At 36.3% G+C, this 23,006-nt stretch overlaps 11 protein-coding genes across 11 annotated transcripts; 8 read left to right on the top strand and 3 right to left on the bottom strand. All coding sequences in view use genetic code 12, as the record gives it.

Moving 5' to 3' along the window:
- Positions 1 to 10: 10 nt before the first annotated feature.
- Positions 11 to 4,930, top strand: RPA190 (DNA-directed RNA polymerase I core subunit; the record flags this gene model as incomplete). The annotated part of the gene is made up of 1 exon (XM_007375544.1): positions 11 to 4,930. One exon carries the CDS (start codon positions 11 to 13, stop codon positions 4,928 to 4,930), a length of 4,920 nt encoding a protein of 1,639 aa, XP_007375606.1.
- Positions 4,931 to 6,956: 2,026 nt separating this feature from the next.
- Positions 6,957 to 7,711, bottom strand: SPAPADRAFT_61407 (uncharacterized protein; the record flags this gene model as incomplete). Its single annotated transcript, XM_007375543.1, has 1 exon — positions 6,957 to 7,711. The coding sequence occupies one exon, from the start codon at positions 7,631 to 7,633 to the stop codon at positions 7,028 to 7,030; it is 606 nt and encodes a 201-aa protein (XP_007375605.1).
- Positions 7,712 to 7,910: 199 nt separating this feature from the next.
- SPAPADRAFT_61406 (uncharacterized protein) lies at positions 7,911 to 8,364 on the top strand (the record flags this gene model as incomplete). Its single annotated transcript, XM_007375542.1, has 1 exon — positions 7,911 to 8,364. A coding segment is annotated over one exon (199 nt), but the record flags the coding sequence as incomplete, so codon positions are not given.
- A 244-nt stretch (positions 8,365 to 8,608) lies between these two features.
- SPAPADRAFT_61405 (uncharacterized protein) lies at positions 8,609 to 10,521 on the top strand (the record flags this gene model as incomplete). Its single annotated transcript, XM_007375540.1, has 1 exon — positions 8,609 to 10,521. One exon carries the CDS (start codon positions 9,046 to 9,048, stop codon positions 9,859 to 9,861), a length of 816 nt encoding a protein of 271 aa, XP_007375602.1.
- SPAPADRAFT_139500 (uncharacterized protein) lies at positions 10,059 to 10,508 on the bottom strand (the record flags this gene model as incomplete). Its single annotated transcript, XM_007375541.1, has 1 exon — positions 10,059 to 10,508. One exon carries the CDS (start codon positions 10,506 to 10,508, stop codon positions 10,059 to 10,061), a length of 450 nt encoding a protein of 149 aa, XP_007375603.1.
- Positions 10,522 to 10,690: 169 nt separating the features above from the next.
- On the top strand, positions 10,691 to 13,741 carry SPAPADRAFT_66952 (uncharacterized protein; the record flags this gene model as incomplete). Its single annotated transcript, XM_007375539.1, has 1 exon — positions 10,691 to 13,741. One exon carries the CDS (start codon positions 11,366 to 11,368, stop codon positions 12,842 to 12,844), a length of 1,479 nt encoding a protein of 492 aa, XP_007375601.1.
- Positions 13,742 to 13,900: 159 nt separating this feature from the next.
- Positions 13,901 to 15,364, top strand: IDH1 (isocitrate dehydrogenase (NAD(+)); the record flags this gene model as incomplete). The annotated part of the gene is made up of 2 exons (XM_007375538.1): positions 13,901 to 13,974; positions 14,156 to 15,364. The coding sequence occupies 2 exons, from the start codon at positions 13,948 to 13,950 to the stop codon at positions 15,224 to 15,226; spliced, it is 1,098 nt and encodes a 365-aa protein (XP_007375600.1).
- Positions 15,365 to 15,622: 258 nt separating this feature from the next.
- ADE12 (adenylosuccinate synthase) lies at positions 15,623 to 17,077 on the top strand (the record flags this gene model as incomplete). Its single annotated transcript, XM_007375537.1, has 1 exon — positions 15,623 to 17,077. One exon carries the CDS (start codon positions 15,652 to 15,654, stop codon positions 16,936 to 16,938), a length of 1,287 nt encoding a protein of 428 aa, XP_007375599.1.
- Positions 17,078 to 17,688: 611 nt separating this feature from the next.
- Positions 17,689 to 19,330, top strand: SPAPADRAFT_139220 (uncharacterized protein; the record flags this gene model as incomplete). Its single annotated transcript, XM_007375536.1, has 2 exons — positions 17,689 to 17,731; positions 17,787 to 19,330. The coding sequence occupies 2 exons, from the start codon at positions 17,689 to 17,691 to the stop codon at positions 19,328 to 19,330; spliced, it is 1,587 nt and encodes a 528-aa protein (XP_007375598.1).
- A 763-nt stretch (positions 19,331 to 20,093) lies between these two features.
- Positions 20,094 to 22,864, top strand: DOA1 (Doa1p; the record flags this gene model as incomplete). Its single annotated transcript, XM_007375534.1, has 1 exon — positions 20,094 to 22,864. One exon carries the CDS (start codon positions 20,113 to 20,115, stop codon positions 22,402 to 22,404), a length of 2,292 nt encoding a protein of 763 aa, XP_007375596.1.
- SPAPADRAFT_138892 (uncharacterized protein) lies at positions 22,496 to 22,813 on the bottom strand (the record flags this gene model as incomplete). Its single annotated transcript, XM_007375535.1, has 1 exon — positions 22,496 to 22,813. One exon carries the CDS (start codon positions 22,811 to 22,813, stop codon positions 22,496 to 22,498), a length of 318 nt encoding a protein of 105 aa, XP_007375597.1.
- Positions 22,865 to 23,006: the final 142 nt, after the last annotated feature.

Raw genomic sequence — 23,006 nt, 5'->3', positions numbered from 1 at the left:
AACACACAAGATGGATATTTCGAAACCAGTTGGTTCAGAAATCAAGTCTGTGGATTTTGGTGTTTTGTCTGATAATGAAATCAAAAGATTATCAGCCAAGCAAATCACCAATCCTACAGTTTTTGACAACTTAGGCCACCCTATAAATTCTGGGCTTTATGATTTGGCATTAGGTGCTTTCCTCAGAAATGTTTGTACCACCTGTGGTTTGGATGAAAAGTTTTGTCCTGGACATATGGGTCATATCGAATTACCAGTCCCTGTTTACAACCCATTGTTCTTCAACCAATTATACATTTTGTTGAGAGCTTCTTGTCTTTACTGTCACAAGTTTAAATTGAATGCATTGGAAGTTCACAAGTACCAATGCAAGTTGAGATTGATCCAATACGGGTTGTTATTGGAATGTGTTGACTTGGAAAACATGTTGGCTAAAGGTGCCCAAGAAATTGAAGACGATGACGACGACAATGATACCCTTGATCAAAAGACCAAGCAAGAATTAATGGAGCGTCGTGAGTTGTTTGTTAATACTGCTATTGCCAAGGCTCTTAGTGAAGGTAGAACCAGCGAACGTGGTGTTGTCACTGCTACTGTTGGTGAAGAAAGAAAAGACACCATCCACGATTTCTACAAAAGATTGTTGAGTAGACCAAAGTGTGACAATTGTGGGATGTATTCTCCAACCTTCAGAAAAGACGGTTTCACCAAGATCTTTGAAAATGCATTGACCGATAAGCAAGTCAGTAATAACCGTGTCAAAGGATTACAGCGTCCTGATATGATTAGAAACACCAAGGGAAATTCCAATACTTCTTCGGGTGACAACCTTCCAAATATCAGACACAAGGGAGGTTCCAAATATGTCTTGTCCTCAGAAATTAGAAACATTATTAGAGCTGTGTTTACAAATGAACAACCTATAATTCAAAAGGTCTTCCATTCCAGACCATACCAAAAGGAAATTGTCAAGGGTGATATTTTCTTTAGACAATGCATTTTGGTTCCACCAACCAGATTCAGATTACCTTCTAAATTAGGTGATGAAATCCACGAAAATTCCCAAAATGAACTTTTATCCAACATTCTCAAGACCTCTTTGTTAATCAGAGATTTGAATGATCAAATTTCTAACATGTACCAAGAGAAATTGAGCGGTGAACAAAAGAAGATTATTTTCAACAGATTAATGAATGCCTTTGTTACTATTCAAAATGACGTGAATGCGTTCATTGATTCCACCAAGAACCAAAATGCACCAGCTGGTAAGGTTCCAAACCCAGGTATCAAACAAGCCTTGGAAAAGAAGGAAGGGTTATTCAGAAAACATATGATGGGTAAAAGAGTTAACTATGCTGCTAGATCCGTCATTTCTCCTGATCCTAACTTGGAAACCAACGAAATTGGTGTTCCACCAGTTTTCGCCAAGAAGCTAACCTACCCAGAACCAGTTACTTCTTATAATGCATCTGAATTAAGACAAGCTGTTATAAATGGTCCTGATAAGTGGCCTGGTGCAGTTCAAGTGCAAAACGAAGATGGTTCTTTGGTTTCCTTGATTGGTATGAGTTTAGAACAACGTAAGGCTATTGCCAATCAATTGTTAACTCCTTCCAACGGTGCATCCGTTGTCAACAAGAAGGTCTATAGACATATCAAGAACAAGGATGTGGTTATTATGAATCGTCAACCTACTTTGCATAAAGCTTCTATGATGGGTCATAAAGTTAGAGTGTTACCCGGTGAAAAAACCTTAAGATTGCATTATGCCAATACTGGTGCTTATAATGCCGATTTCGATGGTGATGAAATGAATATGCATTTCCCACAAAATGAAAATGCCAAAGCTGAGGCCTTGAACTTGGCCAATACCGATAACCAATATTTAACTCCAACCTCTGGTTCTCCATTAAGAGGGTTGATTCAAGATCACATTTCTGCTGGTGTTTGGTTGACTAGCAAGGACACTTTCTTTACCAGAGAAATTTATCAACAATTAGTTTATGGATGTATTAGACCTGAAGATGGCCATACCACTAGAAATAGAATTATTACTGTTCCACCTGCCGTTTTCAAGCCTCAACAATTATGGACTGGTAAGCAAGTTATCACTACTATTTTGTTAAACATCAAGCCTGATGGGGTTCCTGGTGTTAACTTAATCTCCAAAAACAAGATTAAGAGTGACTATTGGGGTGCTGGATCTACTGAAAACGATGTGATCTTCAAAAATGGTGAATTACTTTGTGGTATTTTAGACAAGTCCCAATATGGTGCTTCTCAATACGGTATTGTCCATTCCTTACATGAAGTCTATGGTCCTACAGTTGCCGGTAAGGCTTTGAGTGTCTTGGGTAGATTATTCACCAACTATATCATGATGACTGCATTCACGTGTGGTATGGATGATTTGAGATTAACCAACGAAGGTAATGAATGGAGAAAGGAAATCTTGAAACAATCAGTTGATATTGGTAGAGTTGCTGCTGCTGAAGTCACCAACTTGGACCAAGATACTTCCAATCATGATCCCGAGTTATTGAGAAGATTGGAAGAAATCTTGCGTGATGATAATAAGCTTGGTATTTTGGATGCAATCACTCAATCCAAGGTTAACACTATTACTTCTCAAGTTGTTTCCAAGTGTGTTCCTGACGGTACTATGAAGCGTTTCCCATACAATTCTATGCAAGCTATGGCTCTTTCCGGTGCCAAGGGTTCCAACGTTAACGTTTCTCAAATTATGTGTCTTTTAGGGCAACAAGCTTTAGAAGGTAGAAGGGTGCCAGTCATGGTTTCAGGTAAGACTTTGCCATCATTTAAGCCATTTGAAACTGATGCTCGTGCTGGTGGTTATATCAAGGGTCGTTTCTACTCCGGTATTAGACCTCAAGAATACTATTTCCATTGTATGGCTGGTAGAGAAGGTTTGATTGATACTGCTGTCAAGACTTCCAGATCTGGTTATTTACAAAGATGTTTGACTAAACAATTAGAAGGTGTTCATGTCAGTTATGATAACTCGGTTAGAGACGGTGATGGTACTTTGATCCAATTCCTTTACGGTGGTGATGCAATTGATACTACTAAGCAATCGCACATGAATCAATTCAAATTCTGTGCTGACAATTACGACGCGTTATTGGCCAAGTACAACCCAGGTGATATGACTGACAATTTGGATGTTGAAGAAGCACTTTCCTACTCCAAGAAGGTACGTAAATCATTGAAGAAACAAAAGGAATTACCTCATTACGAACAACAAATCAAGTATGATCCAGTAATGAATGTTTATAACCCTGCTAAATATTTGGGTTCTGTTTCCGAAAAGTTCCAAGATAAATTAGACGCCTTTGTTAGTGAAAACTCACAAATATTTGCCAAGAACAAGGAAGAAGCCAAATCTACTGGTAAGTTGACCGAAAAGAAGTTCAGAGCCTTGATGCAATTGAAATACATGAGATCTTTGATCAACCCAGGTGAATCAGTCGGTATTATTGCCTCGCAATCTATTGGGGAACCTTCTACACAAATGACATTAAATACTTTCCATTTCGCTGGTCACGGTGCTGCCAATGTGACATTGGGTATTCCTCGTATGAGAGAAATTATTATGACTGCTTCTGCTGCTATCAAGACTCCACAAATGACCTTGCCAATCTTGGATGATGTTACTGATGATCAAGCTGATGCCTTCTGTAAATCTGTTGCTAGAGTTGTTTTATCTGAATTCATTGACCGAGTCACTGTTACAGAAACTACTTCTCAATCTGAAGATGGTACTAATTCACGTTCTTACGTTATTCATTTGAAATTCTACTCCAAGCAAGAATATGAGCAAGAGTATGATGTTGAACAAGAACAATTGGAAGATGTTATTACCACCAATTTCTTGCATGCTCTTGAACAACAAATTGTCAAGGAAGTCAAGAAGCAAAAGAAGCCAGATCATTTACCAACTGTTGGTAAATCTGCTGGTAAGACTGATATGGAGTCTGTTCTGGGTAGAGTCATGGATGGTACTACTAATGATGACGAAGATGCCGAAGAAGAAAAGATGCGTGGTAATGTTAAACAAGCTGTTTCTTATGATGGTCCAGATGATGAAGAAATTGAAACTATGAAGAAAGCCGAAGAAACCAGTGATGAGGAAATGGAAGATTCTGATTCTGACGATTCTTCAAGTGATGAAGAAGAAGAAGATGTTGACATGAAGCCAGAAACTGCCAAGAAATCTAATGAGCTTTCTCGTTCTGCCAAGGACCGTCAATCTGAAGTCATTGCTTCTCATAACATGGTCACCAAATTCAACTTCGATGATGATGAAGGTGAATGGTGTGAATTCCAATTAGAATTAAACGGTAACGAAACCCAAAAGTTGTTGATGGTCAATATTGTTGAAGATTTGTGTCGTCGTGTTGTTGTCAGAGAAATTCCACGCATTGGTAGATGTATTCGTCCACAACCAGATGCCAAGGGTAACAGACTCCTCACCACCGAAGGTGTCAACTTCAAAGCTATGTGGGATCAAGATGATTTCATCAATGTCAACAATATCACTTCTAACGATGTTGCTGCTGTATTACATACTTATGGTGTTGAGGCTGCTCGTAACACTATTGTCAATGAAATATACCGAGTTTTCGATACCTATGGTATCAGTGTTTCTTCTCGTCATTTAGATTTGATTGCTGATATGATGACCAGAGAAGGTACTTACCTTGCTTTCAATAGACAAGGTATAGATAGTGGTACATCTGCATTCATGAAGATGTCCTATGAAACTACATGTCAATTCTTAACCAAGGCCGTCTTGGATGGTAACCGTGAAGAATTGGAATCTCCTTCTGCAAGAATTGTTTTAGGTAAATTATCAAATGTTGGTACTGGTTCGTTTGATGTTTTTGCCCAAATACCAAAAGGTAATTAGTTTATTTTGTTTTATTAGTATTTAGTCATATAGATTTAAAAATTTGTACATTTGCATATAAGCTAAAGTTGTAGGTAAACAAAGTGAGGATTCTTGTTGATTTGAATCATGTGCGATTATGTTGTAGTCCCTTACTTTCTTCAGTTTCCGGAAGTCTGTTTATATATTCAATAATTTTTAGGAAGGTACAATTATGAAGACCAGTTGTCCTAGGCTAATATAAAAAAATGGGAATCTTCTAATAGTCTTCTGATAATTGTAAAACCACTTTGCAATGTTCGGGATAGAGAGAATCTTAGTGCTAATTCTAATATCATTACTTATAGTAGTACATAAAGATCCAAAAATAAATGAAGAGAATAGTCAAGTTTTGACAACTCCTTTGTCTACCAAGTCTGCTAAAGAGCATAAACCATTGTCAATTTTGTCTTTACCTGATGTGATACTTACATTAATGTTTGACCATCTTAACCAGATAGAAGTTCTCCATGTTATGACAACACATTCAAGATTTCTAGAACTTGGGAAAGAGAAATTGTTTAAATATATTTACGTAAACCAAGGAGAACCACTAAAAGTCTCAGGGGACATTCATACTTCTTTCCATACCAATTTTACCATTATTAACAAAGCTAGAACCTTTAACAAGTTGTATGAAGAGATGAAATTAAGTCTTGTCAAAAAGGTTGTACTGTTCAAGAACATTACTAATCATTACACCTGGTATCGAGAATTGTTGTTTATATACCCCCAGATTACAATAATCATAGAAAATCCGGATGATAATAATAACACTATTAGTCATTTGCAGAGTGAACAGGTTAATAAACTTCGAGTGTTTACGTTTGATTATTCATCAGTATTCCAAGAGGGCAATGATCAATACCTTGCACGGGTGAGAGAATTAAACGTGATAAGAAACTCTGCATGTAAACAGAATTTAGAACAGATTTTGCGTATGCAAAATCTCAAGCAGCTAAGGCTTCATGAAGTATTGGACATTGTTCATAGAGTAATGAGATTGAAGGGATTTAGAAAATTACCTATTGAGCATTTCCACATAATTTTTAGTCAGCCCTTGAGGCAATATTATGTCAGAGATCTAGGAACAATGTTTGATTTGAGTAAGCTAAAATTACTTGACCTTCACTTTTGTCTGGAGAGACCATTGCAATATACTTGTGAATCTGATTTAAAGAAACTATTATCCCAGGCAACCAGACTTGAACATTTATCATTAACATACCAAAAAATCGACTTTATTAAGTTAATTGGTGCGTTGAAAGCAAACTCTTTGCAAAGTTTGTATTTACGAGTAGTTCCTGGAAATTTTGAGCCAGTTCACACCCAATTTCCAATGGATAAAATCTTGAAGAGCCAACGTCAGTCAATTGAAAGAGCCCACTTCAGTTGCAGTCGTTTTCATTACAGCTGTTTCACTGGGTTGCAGCAATTTGATCGGATCTATAAGAATGGGGATATGGCTCGGGGCCCCGAATACCAGAAAGCAGGATTCCAGGGAGTAATCGCTATCCGCAAACTCTTGAGAACTGGTTATCCCAAGTTGAGTCAGATTTTATTAAATGAACGATGTTACTTTATCAAAAGTTATTCAGATGAACGTAGCGAAGAAATAACCTGTATTAATTAGCTAGCAGTCTATTCTATGCTCTCAGATATAAAATGCTTCTATAGATACTATGATCCCCCCTCCTTAAAAGACATATACTTGAAAGGTTGTATCTGCAGAATTGCTTAATTTCAAAATTCTACTCCCTGATAATTTAAACTGTAAGATTCTCTAAATCTGAAAAATATAGGCGGCTGGGTTTGTAAAGATTCATCTTTGAGTCAAATCGTTAAAATATAACCATTCTATTTCTACACACATTTGGGAAATTATCCTTCATTTACCCCACAATATTTTTTCAATATGAAACTAGCATCAATTAACATACAATATAGATAATACCCGGGGAAAATATCCTAACAGCATCAACTCTTGAAAGCAACCTACAAATGTTAAAATAGTAAAATATCTATATTAGTTTTTAAAGTCATATAAATTGAATTAGCTGCGAAAAAAATATGCCGCACTTAAACATTGTAAGCAGCAATAATGAAAGCCAATACAAAGGAGAACTTAAAACTTGGCTTTTCCAATACCAACTTCTTGACATCGATCTTTTCCCTTCCAACGGTGATGATATAGTTCCAAGGAATGTTTATGATGTTTCTTGATTCTAAAAACTCTACAAGGAAATAACTCGCCAAGGTAACAAATAAAAATACCGAGGAGAGTTTACCAATAATTATACCCAAGAACATTCCAGTAACTGATCCGATTGTCAATTCCTCATAGTTTAACTTGTTATTGAATCTGGATTTGTGATATTGGGTATCTGGAGTCGGGATTTGGATCCTGGTTTCTGGAATTGCAATCGCGTCGTTATAGATCAAACTTGAGGAATAAGAAGATACAAGCGAAGCAGTCAACAATGTAGCACTTGTACTAAATAACAATCTCAAAGGTGAGACTGTGGAAGCTGACCTTCTTGTTATATTAGACACGGTAGACTTTTGGGAAAACTTGGCACATCTTACAATTGCTGTTAATTGGGGCTTGACAAATGATGAGTATGAATATTTCAATGGTGAGATGGCAAGTGCTCTTTTCGTGGCCAATTGCTGAAGGAATAACATTTTCTATAATAGGGTATTTCTATATTTTAAGGTTTCAAACTTAGTTCTAAGCTAATTTGCTAGAAGAATTGTTTGTTTTGGTTACTAGACGGAAGAGCAAGGGGGGCGTGGGGATAACACGGAATTTACCCTGGAGTTAAAACCGGGTTCTGCATAGTACACTGGGAGAGGGGACAAAATGTACTTACCTGAAATTTGTTGGCTGGGGGGGGGGGGAGGGGCTTTCTAGCAATAATAATGAATTTTTCTACTTTGAGCTGGTGGTCGTGTACTTGCAGAAAACAAGAGCATTCCTGCATGTCAAGATCTCCTATACCAATAAAGTCGTGTATATTTACCAAGAAAAGTTTATTGTTCGGAACATTAAAAAATAATATCCATGGGAAAGGTCGTGGATTTTGGCAGAGAGCTTGTGGAGTAAGTGAAAATAAAAGCCGTGTCCAATTTGGGTAAGTCCATTTCCAGCCATAGAGTACTAGTAGTTTATATAACAAATGTGTAAGAGAAAACTAAGAAAAAAATTATTATGTAATATTATCGGCGGATACGTATCGGCAAAAGATATTAAAAAACTTGATCCGCCTCTTCCATTTTCATTCGAAGCAACGTTGGAAATACAATTTATTCCTCTTTTCAAAGCCGTGGACTTTGAGCCGCCTTGTTGTGGTGTCTGCCAAAAAAACCTTCTCTTGAGCTTTTGTGTGTTTTCTAAGCCAGAATGTTGATAAGTTCGGGGAATTATTACTGAAAAAGCTCAAAAATTTCCAACATGTAAATTAATGTGCGCACAAGAGGTAATTATAACCTGCAGAATAAACGCATCAGCAAAAAAGAAATTCGATTTGCATGTTGAAATTTTTTTTTACATGTTAGGATTTTGATGAAGAGTATTGTGCAGGAAAATTGTAAGGCAGAAATGGCTTGCCCTTTAAAATTTAACAAATTTCCTCATTATTACAAAATCTAACTTTTTTATTTTATCTATTTTTCATTTCTCCTAGTCAGAAAGATACTAAATATTTTTGAATTTACTTACATTTTATAAGTTTCCTTTCAATTGATATAAGTCTATCATTAAAGGATTTCAATAGTAGCCCAGTCTACCGTATTTCAGCTTCGAGTTCAACCTTCGTTCACATAAGATTTCCACAAGGAGTCATAAATACTTGAGAAGAAATTTAATATCACACGCGTTTTCAACTAACAACTGGAATCAGTATACTTGTTAAAGCCACTACTTAACACTACTGATTGACACCCGGTATTACTTCCAACTGAATACCAACGTATATTACTTTCCCATTATTGCAAAAAAAAAAAAGTAATAATTTTTTTGGTGCAGAGGAAAAAAAGAGAAAAAGCAGCAACATTTTTTTTTATAGAGCCAAATTTCCACTTTGCAACAACAAACAATGTTTACCTCCTGGCAAGAAACCATGTTTTTCAACCCCGAATCTCCTCAAGAGATTTGTCCTAATATCTGGTTAGGTCCATACAGTTCGTTGTCGGGGTCATTTCTCGTGGAAAATCCCATGCAGATCATTATAAACTGTGGGACTACCTTGAAGTTTCTCGACTTGGTTGAAAATGACAAAAGTGTTGCTATTTCATCAGATGTGATTTTATTAAGTCTTGACCCAGCCTTTGACTCAAATCATGAATTAGTTGACAAATTCAAACGCCAATTCACGAAAATATTACAACATTACCTTAACTTTTTCTATTTAGAAAATCCCAAGTCCGCGCTTTTAATGCATAAGCTACCACAAAATTCAATTGAATTAACATCACCAATTATTTCAGGAAGTAATTTGAAGTTGCAATTTTTCAATTTGATCAGATTAATGACATTATTTAAACTGATTAACCCGTCATTACAAATTTTGGTGGTATCTGACGACGGAAATAGCTCACTTTCCACCGGGTTAGTCATTGCCTATTTGATGGATTGTTATAGGTACAATGTTGCCAATTCCTTCAGATTGATTCAACATCGTCGTCCAAGTGTTCGTGAATTGAATAGCAACTTTTATGATGATTTGTTAATTATTGAACACTTGAAGAAATTTTATGTGGAAAATTGTGAAATTAAAAATTGTCATACCCCAATTGCCACCACAAATTATATGTTAAAGAGAAGAAATGACGAATGTGTAGAGGACGAGGACGATATGGTGGACGAAATTTTAGTGGGCGGCGGGGACAGAAAAAGAAGATTTGTACATTAGCACTGTGTGCGAACAGCCATAGTTTTGCACCTCCCCTGTGTATTACATCGCTACGCGTGGCTTGCATAAGCCATAGTATGGCAGTATATTTTTATTTGCTTAGTTTATGTTGTATTATTATTTATTTATGTACATGTTATTTATACTTTTTTGTAGAGAGCCTTGACCATGGGCTATAAAGATCCGAAGGTGAACTTTTATTGTGGCACACTTAAACCCACCTTGTTGGCGGTCTTTCTGACATTATCTTCTTGAGACATAGTTAATCCTGGGTTATATCTTTCTAATAATTCAATATACACCCGTTGACTGTTTAAGAAAGTAACCATGTTATGTAAATTTTGTCTTTGGTGCACACTCATTTCCTTCTGTTGAACGTAGTCTTTCAAGATATGACTGTCATGTAATTCCTTATGTTCAACTGCTTCTGTAGTTTCATTTAACTTTTTCAATTTTGATTCCAATTCACGGACATCTTTACCTTGTTTTATCCCAGTAAGTTTTTGGTAACTTAATAATGCAATTTGCTTTTCTCGCTCACGGGCTGCTTGAACTTGATGTGCCTTATTTTGAATAATAAGAAGTTCTTCAAGTAAAGTTTTAGTCAACTGCTTGACAGATGGGAAAGTTTTTGAATAAATAGACATGGTGTGGCTTGACAACTTGATCTACTATTAGTCTCATTTTCATACGTTCGAATAAAAGAAAATTTTAAGGAATCTTTTTGCTCCATGCACGTGATGAACATCATGTGATATAGATAATGCGGAATGGGACTATTCCCCTTGCTATAGTCTCTTTCTTGATAGTGTTCAGACAACAATTATACATATCATATTGTGCAAAAAAATATTGGTTCTACAAAGAAACATATATTCGTGCCAGTTATTCAAACAATATTCGCACCACTTATCCTACTACAATATTGGATTCCTCGAGTTCAAAAAAATCTACCTTGGTTATTCTAAGTATATCAAGTTTTCCTTACATTGCGTTTTATGTTTTCACATCTACTATTCAATTTATCTAGTTCTTCTAGCAAACGCTGAATTTAATGCAACTTTCTTTGAAAAGTGAAAATATTAATCAATGAACAATTTGGAATTTGTATCTTTTCTATTCTATACTAGCCGTATAATTACGTTTTGATCTAATACTTCAAAAACATATAAAGTAAGTACTCCATCTCAGCGATATAAAGAAAATATACCTATGTTGTCTCATGTAGGATTATTTTTTAGGTTATCCTTTAGTATCTAATACCGGTGTATAAACAGGAAAGGGTATTGTCAAGAACAAGCAAAAGTGTGCCCAAAACAATCTCGGGGGGAATAACTTGGTGGAGTGTAACGGTTGTTTCCAATTTAATACCGATTGTTATTAGAAATATTGTATACCACAACTAATTTTTCTAGGGATACTTTGTTATGGAAAATCTAAGTTTGCAGGTATAAAAGTAGGATCAAATTTTGCTCCATGAAATTATTAAATATTCCTTAACCAAATGTTGCTCCCAATATTATGTAATTGTGTTATTGTTCTAGTCTTAATAATTATCAAACAGCAAGCAGGAGTACTATGTAGAAGTAAACAAGAACAGAAGCTGGAATTGAAGCTGGAATTGAAGCTGGAATTGAAGCTGGAATTGAAGCTGGAGTTGATACAATTAGTTAACGAAGTACGTCAAATTAGACAAGAGATTGAAGAAATCAGAGTGAAGAAGCCCAAGCTGGCTATAGAAAAAATAAAGATCACGATCATGTCACTCCTGGATGATATCTTCCTTAATGTACTAAGATATCTCAACCAGATACATGTGTGTCGTATTTGCACGATCAATTCCCGGCTCTATAATTTGGGAAAGATCAAGTTGTATAGATGCATTTATTTCCACATTCGAAGTTTAAATACTATTCATATCTCGGCTAATACTTATACATCGTTCTATACCAACTTTACTATTGTTAACAAATGGAATACATTCCCTTGGATTTCAGAAAACTCAAATATTACCCTTGTCAAAAAAATGGTTTTTAGAGTGAATGGATTACTATTTGATATAGTAAAGACACAGTATCCTTGGATAGAAGTCATAGCAGAAGACCAGAATGGTTATTACCACTCGCAATACCCTTTGCAAGAATACCATTACACTCAACTAATATTATCAAGGAGAGTTGGAATTCCTTTCCTTAATGGATGTCAAGAAATGCCATGGGTGAAGAAACTTACAATATATCTAATTGTTGTGCCAGAACAGAGTTTAAATGAAATTAAATATTTATCTGGGTTGGAAGATCTTGGAATTGATGTTGTAGATACAGATGACTTAGAGGAACTATGTGATATTGGACTTGGAGATATGCCTATCAAAAAATTAAGGATTCTGGTTTCAGAATTGATTGACATGGAGGAACTCCAAGAGATAACTGAAATATTTGATTTGGAAAAGATCACCATGTTTCAGTTACATTTATGGGACGAAGATACATATCCAGAAAACTTCAATCTGAGTATACAGAAGTTGCTTTCTGCCTTGGTAAATGTCACCAGTCTTTCGATAATATGCCAAAACATTGATTTTGAGAAGGTTCTTGAACTGATGAAACCAAATTCATTACATACATTGCATTTAAAGATTGTTCAGGTTGGCAATGATATACATACCTTCCAACTAGAGAACATTTTGAACTATCAAGAACATTCACTACGGAGGTTATATTTGAGTAATAACAAACAACGGGATAAGACTAAAATGTATGGTCTACAAGAGTTTGAAAGAATTTACAAAAAAGAGACCAAGCCCCTCATACCCAACCAACAACCTGTTGGGATTTTTGAAATCAGAAGGATGATAGATGCTGGAAAGTTCCAGAAGTTGAATCGGGTGTTGATTAATGAGAGCTGCTATTTTATTAAAAGACCTTCAAATGGTATGATTCATCTTGTTCCATGTAATTCTCTTATTCCTGATAATCCTTAAGCAGAACTTCGTTGTGTAGGAGAACCTGTTATAAGAAGCTGGATCTGCTTGACTAAGGGGGGTACAGAACTTGGCATTTTTATATCAGTATTGCCTTTATAAGTTCTAAAAAAGACCGTACTACGGTTTTTATAGATGCCAAGCTAATCCATGACTGGTATCTTATGACCAATTAAACTCTTTGGCACAGTAGCGAATTCAGAGATATCCAGTTAAACCCAGTAGTTGATACTTGATTCAGAAAAAGAATTGCTACCTGAGTAGAGAACAGAAGAGAAGTCTTGTCTGTAGGCCAATCACTGTATACCAATGCCAAAACAGAGTAGCACTTCAAAATAATAGAATATTGGCAATATGCTCTTTTTACGTAATAACCTGTAATGGGATTTGATATAGTTGATATTATCAACGGATAATCGCGTTCTTGTTCTACCAATTAATCGGCGACAAAATTTCCATCAAAGTCCGATTTCCGAGATCATCCTGTCACAAAGAAATTTATCCGTCGGCCATCGCCGCCAGCCAATTAAATTTCGCGAAATCCAACCATGGGGGAAAAATTGCAGCACTAAAATTCGGTGCCGAAGGGGGGAGTGCGAAATAGCATAATGACAATAGGAACCGTGTGGTAAACAACTATTGTGTCAATTTGAAGCCCAATTGAAGTATGTCATTTTCTGATGTAGACCGATTTACACGTCGGTGTTTTACAGTGAGGTTTTTCCGATGGGCGTGTATCAGAGATAACATGTCAATGAGATTAGTTCTTTGAATGTGTTTCAAGAATTGTATAGTGTGGATACAACCATTATACTAAAGCTAATTAGAAGAAGCATTCAATTGCAAATATCAATAACTACAACACGACGTGTATTTTTAGCTGAACTACTGCAACACACACATTGCGTTAATTTTAATGTTTCGTTGGAAGTACAAAAAAAAAAAGAAAACGCAGTTTGTTCGCATCAGAATTTCAAATTTTTTTTTCGCACTGAATTTTGCTCGCTTTTATTTGAAGCTCCGTTTTACTTTCTTCTCTTCTCTTCTCTCTTTCTCATCAAGTGCTTTCTTGCATCAGAATATACCCAACCACATATCCACCAATGCTTAGATCCGTCATTGCCCAAAAGGTATGTTTAATAATTGCTCAATTCTCCTGATCTGGACCAATGCAATCATCTGTACGGGGTCCATGAGGGGGGGGGGGGGATCAGATGTGGAGCCCTCCTTCCCCTCCATAGTGAGACATAAACACTATGTGGAAAATTCTGAAATTGTTTTGAACCGCTAAATACTAACTGTAATCAATAGACTTCTGTCCGTTGTCTTGCTTCCTTTGCTTCCCCAGAATCTGTCCTCCCAAAGAAATATGGTGGTCGTTACACTGTCACTTTAATTCCAGGTGATGGTGCCGGTAAGGAAATTACTGATTCCGTTCAAACTATTTTCAAGGCTGAAAACGTCCCTATTGATTGGGAAATCGTTGAAGTTAGTGGTGTTGAAAGTGAATCCGGTCACCACCGTGTCGACGAAGCTGTTGAATCCTTGAAGAGAAACAAGGTTGGGTTAAAGGGGATCTTATATACTCCACCAGGTGGATCCGGTAAGTCATTGAACGTTGCCTTGAGAAAAGAATTGGATATTTTCGCTTCTTTAGTTTTGATTAAGAACATTCCAGGTGTCAAGTCCAGATTAGACGGTATTGATTTCGCTTTAGTCAGAGAAAACACCGAAGGTGAATACTCTGGTTTAGAACATCAATCTTACCCAGGTGTTGTTGAATCCTTAAAGATCATGACCAGATTCAAGTCTGAAAGAATTGCCAAGTTTGCTTTCGACTTTGCTAAGAAGAACAACCGTAAATTGGTCACTGCTATCCACAAGGCTAACATTATGAAGTTAGGTGATGGTTTATTCAGACAAACCGTTAAGGATGTTGGTCAAGATTACTCTGGTATTGAAGTTAACGATTTGATTGTTGACAATGCCTCTATGCAAGCTGTTGCCAAGCCACAACAATTCGATGTCTTGGTTACTCCAAACTTGTACGGTTCTATCTTATCTAACATTGGTGCTGCTTTAATCGGTGGTCCAGGTTTAGTTCCAGGTGCTAACTTCGGTAGAGAATACGCTGTTTTCGAACCAGGTTGTCGTCACGTTGGTTTAAGTATCAAGGGTAAGAACTCTGCTAACCCAACTGCCATGATCTTGTCTGCTGCTATGATGTTGAGACACTTGGGTTTGAATGAACAAGCCAACAGAATCTCCAAGGCTACTTACGATGTCATTGCTGAAGGTGAAATCAGAACCGCTGATATTGGTGGTACTGCTACTACTACTGAATTCACTGATGCCATTGTTGCAAAATTGGCTTCTGCTTAAATTTAAAAAGACTATAAAGAAATATTTTATAGGAAACAAATGATGATGATGTTGAAGTATAATAAAGTACTTTTTTTTCATGTTTTATACTTTTTTTTATATACTTTGTAGTTGATATACACAAAGAATAAACCATTCAAATAGAACTAGAGCGTAGACCAATGAGATCTGATCTGGCTGTGAAAGACCAGAGTTAAAATTAGAATAAATTACCACCTGCATATAAACCACAAAATCTTTTTTCGGGTGGTGCGGCCCCACGCTAATTTGCAATGAGTCAAAATTTGGGCTTTTTCTTTTTCTTGACTCGAAAACGTTGGTGCAACCACCATCACCTTTAATTGGCTTTCTTTTTTTCCCATCTCGTCCACATCTCTTTTTTTTTGAAAAGTTTCTACCAACATTCATTCAAAACTAGCGAAAATATGTGTGACGTTGTTCTTGGTGCCCAATGGGGTGATGAAGGTAAAGGTAAATTAGTCGATTTATTATGTGACGATATCGATGTCTGTGCCAGATGTCAAGGTGGTAACAATGCTGGTCATACCATTGTTGTTGGCAAGACCAAGTATGATTTCCATATGTTACCCTCCGGGTTAGTCAATCCTAAGTGTCAAAACGTTGTTGGGTCCGGTGTTGTCGTCCATGTCCCTTCCTTTTTCCAAGAATTGGAAAACTTGGAAGCTAAAGGGTTGGACTGTCGTGACCGTCTTTTCGTTTCCAGTAGAGCTCATTTAGTGTTCAACTTCCATCAACGTACTGATAAGTTGAAGGAAGCTGAATTGTCCGTCAATAAGAAGTCAATTGGTACTACTGGTAAGGGTATTGGTCCAACATACTCCACCAAGGCCTCTCGTTCCGGTCTTAGAGTCCACCACTTGGTAAACCCAGCACCTGAAGCTTGGGAAGAATTCAAAACTAAATATTATAGATTGGTTGACTCCCGAAAAAAGAGGTACGGAGAATTTGAATATGATCCTGAAGAAGAATTGGCACAATATGCCAAGTACAGAGAACAATTACGTCCATTTGTTGTTGATTCTGTTGTTTTCATGCACAAGGCTATTCAACAAAAGAAGAAGATTCTTGTTGAAGGTGCCAATGCTTTGATGTTGGATATCGACTTCGGTACTTATCCTTATGTTACTTCTTCATCCACCGGTATTGGTGGTGTTTTAACCGGGTTAGGTGTTCCACCACACAACATCAACAAGGTCTATGGTGTTGTCAAGGCTTATACCACCAGAGTTGGTGAAGGTCCATTCCCAACTGAACAATTGAATGAAGTTGGTGAAAAATTACAAGATATCGGAGCTGAATATGGTGTAACCACCGGTAGAAAGAGAAGATGTGGTTGGTTAGATTTAGTCGTTTTGAAATACTCCAACATGATTAATGGATACACCTCTTTAAACATCACCAAATTGGATGTTTTGGATACTTTCAAAACCATCGATGTTGGTGTTGCTTATAAATTAGACGGCAAGGTCTTGGAAGGATTCCCAGAAGATTTGCTCGAATTAGCCAGAGTTGAAGTTGAATACAAGACATTCCCAGGTTGGGAAACTGACATTACCCAAATCAAGAAGTATGAGGATTTGCCAGAAAACGCCAAGAAGTATCTTGCATTTATTGAAGAATATTTGGAAACCCCAATCCAATGGGTTGGTACAGGTCCAGCCAGAGATTCTATGTTGGAAAAGGAATTGTAGTAGTGTTATCAAGCATTTTAAGTTAGGTTGATTTAGTTTTTTTTTTATACTTGTATAGCATAATTAATGTGCTTCAGAATATACTTGGGGATCGTGCCATGATGCCTGGGTGACGTGATTCCGGAGCTAGAAGTCACGTGATACCACTTTGCGGTAATAAAGTTCAATTTTGTGGGTGATTGCCACCACCCCACAAAACACCACTCTGGCTAAGAAAAAAAAAAGCCTTGGATTACAATTTCCCCTTCACCCCCTTTTCAAAATAGAAAACCTTAAGCTAATACAAAAACACTTTAATTCTTTTACATGCTATTGTGACGTACAAGTCTGACTATATCATTTGCTACTAATTTAATAGTGTTACGACCGAGTTTTACAATTGTTGCTATCAAATCAGAAGGTCATTCAAAAATATCTATACTATTGTGACTAATTACTTACCCAGCAATCCATTTTAATTTGCACGATTTTGTATTACAAGTAGATCAAAAGTTATCAAATCCTTTAGTCTATTGTTTTCGATCCCAAATTACCAGAGTTATACGAGAAGACTAAAAAAAAAGACACTGTATCGTACGGAGGGTTTGAGATAACAAAGCACAAGCATACAGTTTGAAGTTTTTTTTTTTGTTTGTGTTTTATAATCTTCGTCGTGTTTTTTAGGGGTTGTCTTTTTTTTTGATTTGTCTTCTCGAAAAAGTGTCTTGGTTGTTTGTGTATTAATATTTATCCTCAGACAAAAGAGTTATTATGGATTTACTACTTTCAACTCAAGACAGAGGCAGCATCAGAGGTATGTTTCATTTATTTTTTTGTGTGTCTTTCGAGAAAAAACTAACACCTTCTAGTTGTCCGGTTGTCTAAGAAAACCAGTGATTCCTTGGATATTTCCATAAAACACGAGTTTTGTATTGGAGGAAGGGAGAATTATATTCAAAAGATTCTTAATTTTAAATTCCAGCATAAACCTCATATGATTATTGCCAGAAAGAATGGGTTAATTCAGCTTTATAAGAAAACCACAGACGATGATGGTAGTTCATACTATCAGTTATGTAAAGAATGGAAGAATTCTCAATTGAATATCCACGATACTATAGTCTCTGTGGGATTTTTGAATCAACAGTATCTTTACAGTTGTTCTCGCGATGGGAAACTAATCATCCGAGATTTAATCAATGACGATGCTGACGAAGGATACAAGGTCTATTTAATCCAGTCTCCAGTAGCTGACATTGCTATGAAAATGAAAAACAACATTACTATGCAAGTTGTGAGTTGTGGTAAAAACAATGACGTTAAAGCATATGAAATCTCTATGGATTCCCGGTCGAGTAAATCTCCATCTCCTCCAATGACGACATACCCATTGTCTATAGACTTGAGATACATAAGTTTGAGAAATCAACCATTGCGTCGATCACTCACGAGTTTGAATCTTAGAGATGAGTATACTCCACCTACAAGAGGTGGTAGTGGTTCTCCCAACTCAGATCGCCAAGTTTCCACTCTCAGTCCAATTTGGAGTTCGTTAACTCATTATCTGGATTATGTATATAATGCCCATTCTCTTGAAAAGATTTCCAATTGGATTGTCTCGGTTGCAATAATGGGAACAAATATACTTTGTGGAAGTCAATTTGGGAAATTAGTATTGTATAATTTAGCATCTGATGGATATCCAATAACCACCTTGACATTATCCCAATTCCCCATATTGAATTTGAAACCAATTAGTGATGATTTATTAATGTATTCTGATTCAATGTGTAAAGTTGGAATTCTTCGAGTATCATTAATGAAGATTGTTTTACAATATGATGATTTGAAAATAGGTCCCATGAGTCATTTCCAATACATCTTACCTGGAAGTATAGGCACTTCCACCACCAAAGGTCATCGAAGAAAGATAAGTGGTGGTGTCAAGTTTGATCCAATGTATGTTCTCGCAACCACCTTTGACAAGCGAATGGTTATTTATAAATTATTCGATAATTCAAGGTCCGAGCTCTTACTTGATTGTAAATTGGGAGATTCTTTAATTCCATCAGTTAGTTTATTGAACAAGAATCGACTGGATTATGAAATGATCCATTCTATATTTGGCAATGATGATGAATTGAGTGATTCTAGTGGATTGGATGAAGAACTAGTTATCACTAAGAAGCGACGGTTATCGGTAATTCGAGAAAAGTATGATAATAGAATAGGTGAATTGGAAACCCCCAAGAAACCGAAGCAACAATTTGTGAATATGCTGCGGCATGGTTCCATTGAGGAAGAGTTAGCGGAGGGTGATTCAGAGCTTTTGGAAGGAATTTCTACACGAACGTCAAAGACAACACACGAACATAATGAATGCGACGAAATTCACGATGTAGAGTTTAAATAGATAATTTGCATGGTTTTATTTTAATGATTTGCATAGTATTTACATAGTTAATTTAACGAGAGACACCTTGGATTGAAAATGAACAAATATTAATGTAATTATGTATTATGAACCACAAAATTGTTGACTGAACCAACAATCCTAACTTATACATCTTTCTAACGTATGGTTCCGCCTGTTATTAACTTACCATTAAACATGACGGGTTTAGGAAGTGGAGAGCAATATTCCTTTTGGGTTAACTGTTTTAGGTTGGGAAGTGTGTTCCAACGTTTCATCTTGGCGATTTTAAGACGTGGTTTATTCACTTTCTTAGGAAAGCAATACTTTAACCTGTATGTTAATTTACTTAGGATGGTAGTTTTATCAACCTTGGTGGAATAGTAGTAGTAGTTTGGATCAACGTTTTGTAAATCATTAGCGTCATAAAACAAAACCGTTTCTTCATATTTTGGTAAATTGAAATATGGGTTGAATGGGATTGGTGATTGACTATACGAAGTGCTTGGAAGTTTTAGTCTAGTTGCTTCATACAACTCCTCGATTTCTCTTTTCTCTTCCATGATTATGTTGAATAAAACTAGTTGGGTGCAAGTAGAAAGTTTTGTTTGGTTGCAAAACAAAAAAAAAATTCAAGTCCACAAAAGAACCAAAAAAAAAAAAAAAAAAAAACGATTGAAACAACTAATCACGTGCACACTCTCCTAACAAACTTCAAAACAAAAATTGCCCACCCACAATGTCTGGAGAAATGTTGCCACCAAGACTACCCAACAGTGCCAATGTCATATAAATTAAGTGCTACTTTAACTGGACACGAACAGGACGTCAAGTCTATAGCCATTGTGAATGATTCACAATTGGTTTCAGTCCTGAGAGATTCAACCACGAGATTTTGGACAAATATCGCCAGTTCCAATAATGATTCCACTATTGTATTACATTCTCCTACTACCAGTTTTATAAATTCTGTCAGTTATATTAGTGATAGAGGGTTAGTTGCTAGTGGTGGACAAGATGCCATGATTTATTTGAATGAAGTCGGTGGCGAAGAGAAGGATTCGTATCAGTTGATTGGACACCAAGGAAATGTCTGTGCTTTGCATTATGGTCATGGTCAATTGATTTCGAGTTCTTGGGATGCCACTGCAAAAGTATGGAACTTGGAGGATTTTTCCGTAAAGTTGGATTTGAAAGGTCATGGTTCCTCGGTTTGGGACTGTAAAGCTCTTTCTGATAACAAATATTTGACTTGTTCTGCCGACAAGACTATTCGATTATGGTCGGGAAATCATGAAATTAAACAATTCAAAGGTCATACTGACGTCGTTAGAAAGTTACTTGTATTACCCGGCGAAGAGCAGTTTTTGTCATGTTCCAATGATTGTACCATTAAATTATGGGATATTGCCACTGGACAAAACTTGCGCACTTTTGTTGGTCATGATTCGTTTATTTATGATTTGGGATTGTTACCTAATGGAAACGTTGTGTCTACCGGTGAAGATAGAACTGTACGTGTTTGGGATTTTAATGGTGGACCAATTCAAGTAATTACCTTGCCTTGTATTTCCATATGGTGTGTTGATGTGCTTTCCAATGGTGATTTTGCAGTTGGAAGTTCTGATAACCAAATTAGGATATTCACCAATGATAAATCAAGATATGCACCAGTTGATGAACTTGTTGAACTTCGTAAAGCAGTTGAGTCCTCGGCCATTGCTGAACAATCACTCGACAATTTAAAGAAGACTGATATTCCTTCGTATGAAGCTCTCGCTCAACCAGGTAAGAATGAAGGATCCGTGATCATGGTCAAGAATGACGAAGGTGTTATAGAAGCGCATCAATGGTCAGGAGGTCAATGGAATAAGATTGGTGATGTCGTGGGTTCCGCAGGTAATAAGAAACAATTGTATAATGGAGTTGAATATGATTATGTGTTTGATGTTGATATTAAGGAGGGTGCTCCTCCGTTGAAATTACCTTATAATGCTAATGAAAACCCATATGTAGTTGCCGAAAAGTTCCTTGCTGAAAATGATTTGCCTGGTTCTTATGCTGAAGAAGTTGTAAGATTTATTGAGCAAAACACCAAGGGATTTAAATTGGAAGAAGGAACAGAAAAGGAAGTTGCTGCTACAAAAGAGCCTGTTATTGACCCTTATTCCGATGCATATAATAGACAGGCCAAGTTAGAACATGAGTTGAAGGTTATACCTCAAAATAGCGTTATCTCATACAAAGATTATAAAAAGGACCAATTACTTAATGGATTGAACAAGTTAAATGCAAATCAAGAGCCGGCAGTTCAATTCAGTAGTGATCAAATTTCCACAATTACTGAATGCTTAACCGATTTAAACTCAGCTAATGCTCTTAAATTGATTTGTCAATTTGGACGTCATATTATTAAAAAATGGAACACTGGATCTAAACTAATTGGTTATGATTTAATTAGAATAAGCGTTACTCGAGTCACTACGGTTGACTTAATAAATTCAACCGAAGCAGCTGAAATCTTGTTGGATGCAGTAATTTCTGGTATTTCTGATGCTTCAGCAGAGATAAAGACCGGTACAACTGCTTTATTGATGATGATTTTAAAGGTTGTTAACAATGTGATTGGTACAGTTTTCTTTGTACAATTGTACATTGATCCTGAAGGAGAAGTATACCAATATAATGATTTGTTTAAACAGTTCCTCAAGAGCTTAGCGACAATAATCGGAGAGACTTCCCGCGAAGCTAAACTTTATAATACTACCATGACAACAGTCGCTACATTGATTTACAATTTCACAGTGAACCATATTAAGACTACTGGGTTAAAAAAGAATCCAAAGTCAAGTTCAATTATAATTGAGTTCTGGAATAAGGTGGGTGCACAAGTTGCCGAATCAAATAGTGAGGCTGCCTATAGGTTGTCTATTGCCTATGGGAACTTGAAATATGCAAAGGCATATAGTGATAATGTTCCACCTACTTGGTTGGCTGAAGTTGGTCAATTATATGCTGTGGAAGCTGGAGAACAAAGATTTATTGAGTTAGCTCTGGATTTAAAAAAGTTGTAGGAGGTATACATAGATATAATATACTAACTTTATACAACAGACTACGTAGCATATTCCCGATGAAGGTTGTATATTATTAACTAGCTATAACTTAAGAAGTATAGAATAATTCGGGAACTTTATGAGTATAATGGACTAACTTGTGCGCCAAATCGAGGTTGAAATTATCAGTTAATTCAGTTACTGAAAACACGCGAACTGAAGAGTCTCCCGTGGCTTTACCAATAATTTCATAGTTCTTATTGATTGTTATTGGCTCTCCTTCTGGAAGTTCTAATTTAACAGGACCATTGCTTATGACTATAGCAGTGTTGGATGATTGGTCATATGATTCACATTTACCAAACAAACTAACCACTTTGTTTTGATTGCTAGCGAGTAAAGTGCTGTCGACTTTTATGTTTTCCATGGTGAGTAAATTGTGATAGATATCAGTGTCTGTTGCTGGATGATTGTAAATGATTAAGGAACTAACGCGTTTTTATATTTAGTTCAATTCTATTTTTTTTGTTTTTTTGTTTTGTGAGTGTGTCGCGTTGACCCAGTGTCGCAAAACAAATAATGTCGCAATTCTCGATGTCTTTAATTATATGTCTACTATG

The sequence above is a fragment of the Spathaspora passalidarum genome, assembly GCF_000223485.1.
Source record: "Spathaspora passalidarum NRRL Y-27907 unplaced genomic scaffold SPAPAscaffold_4, whole genome shotgun sequence".
Classification (NCBI taxonomy): domain Eukaryota; kingdom Fungi; phylum Ascomycota; class Pichiomycetes; order Serinales; family Debaryomycetaceae; genus Spathaspora; species Spathaspora passalidarum.
Note: the sequence above shows the minus strand (reverse complement) of the source record. Positions and strands in the feature narration are given on the sequence as shown.